The sequence below is a fragment of the Cyprinodon variegatus genome, unplaced genomic scaffold (assembly GCF_000732505.1).
Source record: "Cyprinodon variegatus isolate N-32 unplaced genomic scaffold, C_variegatus-1.0 Scaffold329, whole genome shotgun sequence".
Taxonomy (NCBI): domain Eukaryota; kingdom Metazoa; phylum Chordata; class Actinopteri; order Cyprinodontiformes; family Cyprinodontidae; genus Cyprinodon; species Cyprinodon variegatus.
In genome coordinates, this window is record NW_015150782.1 from 701,435 (window position 1) to 704,899 (window position 3,465).

General features: G+C 43.3%; 1 protein-coding gene across 1 annotated transcript in view; it reads left to right on the forward strand.

The window, feature by feature from the left end:
• LOC107091218 (protein-tyrosine sulfotransferase 1) overlaps nt 1-3,465 on the forward strand; it is a 44,552-nt gene that overhangs the window by 28,096 nt on the left and 12,991 nt on the right. The window contains exon 3 of the mRNA XM_015385014.1: nt 959-1,157. Within this exon, the coding sequence (XP_015240500.1) occupies nt 959-1,157 (199 nt within the window). The remainder of the gene's footprint in view (nt 1-958; nt 1,158-3,465) is intronic.

The window sequence follows — 3,465 nt, forward strand, 5'->3', positions numbered from 1 at the left end:
AATAAGGACTTCAAACCAAAAAAAGTAATTTTCTGTTTTGTTTTATTCTTGGATCGGGCTTTAAAGGGTTAAATGAAACGAGGTGAACTGTACTGCTGTCTTCACTCTGAAAACACTGATTAATTAATCTAGTAATTAGTGGCACACTTGACTTTTACTATCTAGTGTAGAGAAAATATTAGAATTTCTCTAAGTTGTGAAGAAATGATGATTGTGGAACATAAGGCCTCCCAGTGCAGCCCTGCCTCATCTGTTGGTGAAAACTTCAGCCTCCAACTTTCCTCTACTGGGATCAGATCAGACCCGGTAATGAGACCTGGACAGTTTGCTGGCCTAGTGACTAAGATTATCTGCCTTTCCTTTTTTATATACATTTTATTATTTACTAATGACATGAAAGGAGTATTTTTCATGGACACAGAATATAGAACGTAACTTTTACAGGTCTGTCATGCAAAGCAGTTCATCTTTCTACATGACTTTCCAACAACCAGTATCGTTTATTAGTTTTTTTTCTTACCTTTTCTATCCATTCTCGTTTCTAGTGCTGCAACTAATGATTAGTTTGCAAATCGATTAATTTGTCAAATTTCTTTTTTTTATTTAATCTCATAGCCAAAGTTTCCTTAAAGAAGATTTTTTAAGAAATTAAACCAGGTGAAACTAAAACTTTTCCAATTGAAGAGTTCTGGATAGAGCAGGTTGACAAGATATTATTTTTCTTTTTGTAAATGAAATGCAAAATGCCTATATATATATATATATATATATATATATATAGTGGAAATAAAATCTGTTTTCATTCTAGACGTTTTTCCTTTTTGCTGTAACGGCTTTGTCTTTTTTTAAAGTCTCTACCAGCTAACCAGACATCTAAGTCTGGGATCTTCATGCAGGTGATTTAAGTTGAGGCGTTGGTAACTGATGATGTCACTAACGTTAACGTCTTCTGTGTTAGGGTGGAGCGCTCCACAGACCAGGTCATTAAGCCGGTGAATGTAGAGGCCTTGTCCAAATGGGTGGGGAAGATCCCAGCGGACGTGGTGAGGGACATGGCCGCCATCGCCCCCATGCTGTCTAGGCTGGGCTACGATCCACACGCCAACCCCCCCAACTACGGTCAGCCCGACCCCCACGTGTTGGACAACACCCGGAGGGTGAGTGACTCTAGTCTGGATTTGGTTTGAAGTCACATTCATTTGTGGACTGAAGTTAAACTAGGAGGTTTTTAAGGTGTTTTTTTATTTATTTTGTATTTATTTATTTTTATTATTTTAAAGCTGAAATACGTTGATGCTCTGTAGCAGAAGAGTCCGAGCAGAGCGGACTCTAATGCTACATTCAGACCGCATGCAGCAGGAGCAGCTAAACGCGTGCTGCTTCATTTCTGATGCTTGTACCAGTTTAGTTCTGACGCGCGGCTGAAGCATCTTAGCTGCTCTAGCTGCGCGGTGGTAAAGTGGGTCTGATGCGCGGTGGGCGGAGCTACCCTATCCTTTCTCTGCCTGGAACAATGGCAGCTATATTAGCTGTGATCAGCGGGTAGAAAGTAGTTAGAATCTATGTTGAAGTGAGAAAGGCACCAGGTTACATTTTTCCAACTCCAGCAGCTGCTGTCTTCGCAGCGTGTCAGGCGCCTCAGCTGCTCAGCTGCTGCGCCTTGATAGCGTCAACCATTAGCTACCTGTAAACTAGCTGCTTCTGCCTCCTTTAGGTTTGAATGTAGCATAGTTGCTGATTGAGATCTGCTGTGCTACGTTCAGACATCACGTGAAGGAAGCAGCAAAAGCAGCTGGTTTACATACAAAGTCAAGGGTTGACGCGCATCAAGGAGCATAAAAAGTCCTGCGGCACATCTTCACGCATCTGACCAGCTAAAGCAGCAGTTCGTCAGCATCACAGCATCTGAGGCGCTTCAGAATCAGCAGATGCTGCAGTTGGAAACATTGAATTATTGCTGCAGGACGCGCCGCATCAACCAATGAGAGAAGCTGATCTGGGAGCTGGCAGGGAGTCAGACGCAGAACTGCTGATGCAGAGCGCTATGATCACTCCTCTGAACCAGTTTATTAACGCCTAAATTAACTTCAAATGTAGAAACCTGCCGGCAGAATATGTTGGCTTTTATTATCCTGCTGCCTGCAGTTTGTAGCACAGACCTGAAAAACGCTAACATCTACTTCCAGCCGCCACCAACAGGAGGGGAAAAGAGTGCGTTGGGCGCTTCTGGTGATCCTCTCTGGGGCCTCTGTGGTTCCACCATCTTCATCTGGGAGGAGGAGCTTAAATGAGCTGATCAGGAAGCAGAGTTCTGCTCTAGATGCTCCCTGGATGCAGTGCAGGTGCTTGGAGACAGAAGGACCCTAGCAACAAGAGTCTCACCCCGACTGCTGAAGTCTAGGCGCACAATGTGTGTTATCATAGATCCTCCCTCCCTGCTTTAGTATCATCAGATCTTATCAAAATCTAACGTTTTTATTCCTGAAAATACTGTGATGGTGATTTTATCACCCCCCATGGTTACATGGATGTTTAATATCTGCACTGATTCTGAAGTTACACGTTATTCTACATCATAGTTCAGTTATTGTGTGTTTTCAGCTCTGCGTCTGTGTGCAGGCTGGTGTTTCGCTCAGCTCCTGGTTACTAAGCGGTTGTTGTGTTGGTGTTTGGTGGAGCGTTATGGGATCCTGTTAGAGGGCGAGGCTGCTGCAGATCAAGCTGTTTGTCTTTCCTCAAGCTTTTTTCTCCATCCGCCTTCATCCAAACATGTGAACCTGCAGAAAGTTTCCAACCTTCAGGAAGGGAATCAATCACTCACTCTTTTAAAATGAAAATCCCTTTATTGTCCCACAGTGGAGAAATTCCCTCTCTGTATTTAACCCCTCCCCCTTGAGGAGCAGTGGGCTGCCATTGTTCGGTGCCTGGGAACCCTTGCTCAGGGACCCAGAGTGGAGGCCGTGGGGATTGAACCGGGGACTTGCAGCCTTCTCTGACCAATAGGCCCCCCCCCCTCCTATCATTGCTTTATTCACTAAGACGCTGATGGCTCTGATCTCTGTAACCTTTTCTCCGTCTCAGTTATTCTGTGGGAAGAAGGACGAGGAACAGATAAAACCACAGCGCTTCCTATGAACCTCCGATCCTCTGAACATCGGATAAATTTCGGCTTAACCTGTGCGTTCAGTAAAAGCAGATCACGTTCTCATTTTCAGGATGTTTTTGAAGAACATGTCAGATTTACATTTAAAATAATTGCATTTTCTTATTTCCAGTGCATGTTATCTAATTACCTTATTTTAAGTTTAAATTTCATTGGCGGATCATCTCATTTACCTGCTCAAATTAAGGGTATTCCAAAATAGTTAATAACAATCCCTGTTTCCAAGTTTGAAGACGTTTCTCTTCCATCCAGGAAGATTTTTCAATTCCAAATGTCAGAAATAGCGTTTAGTTCCAGGTTTT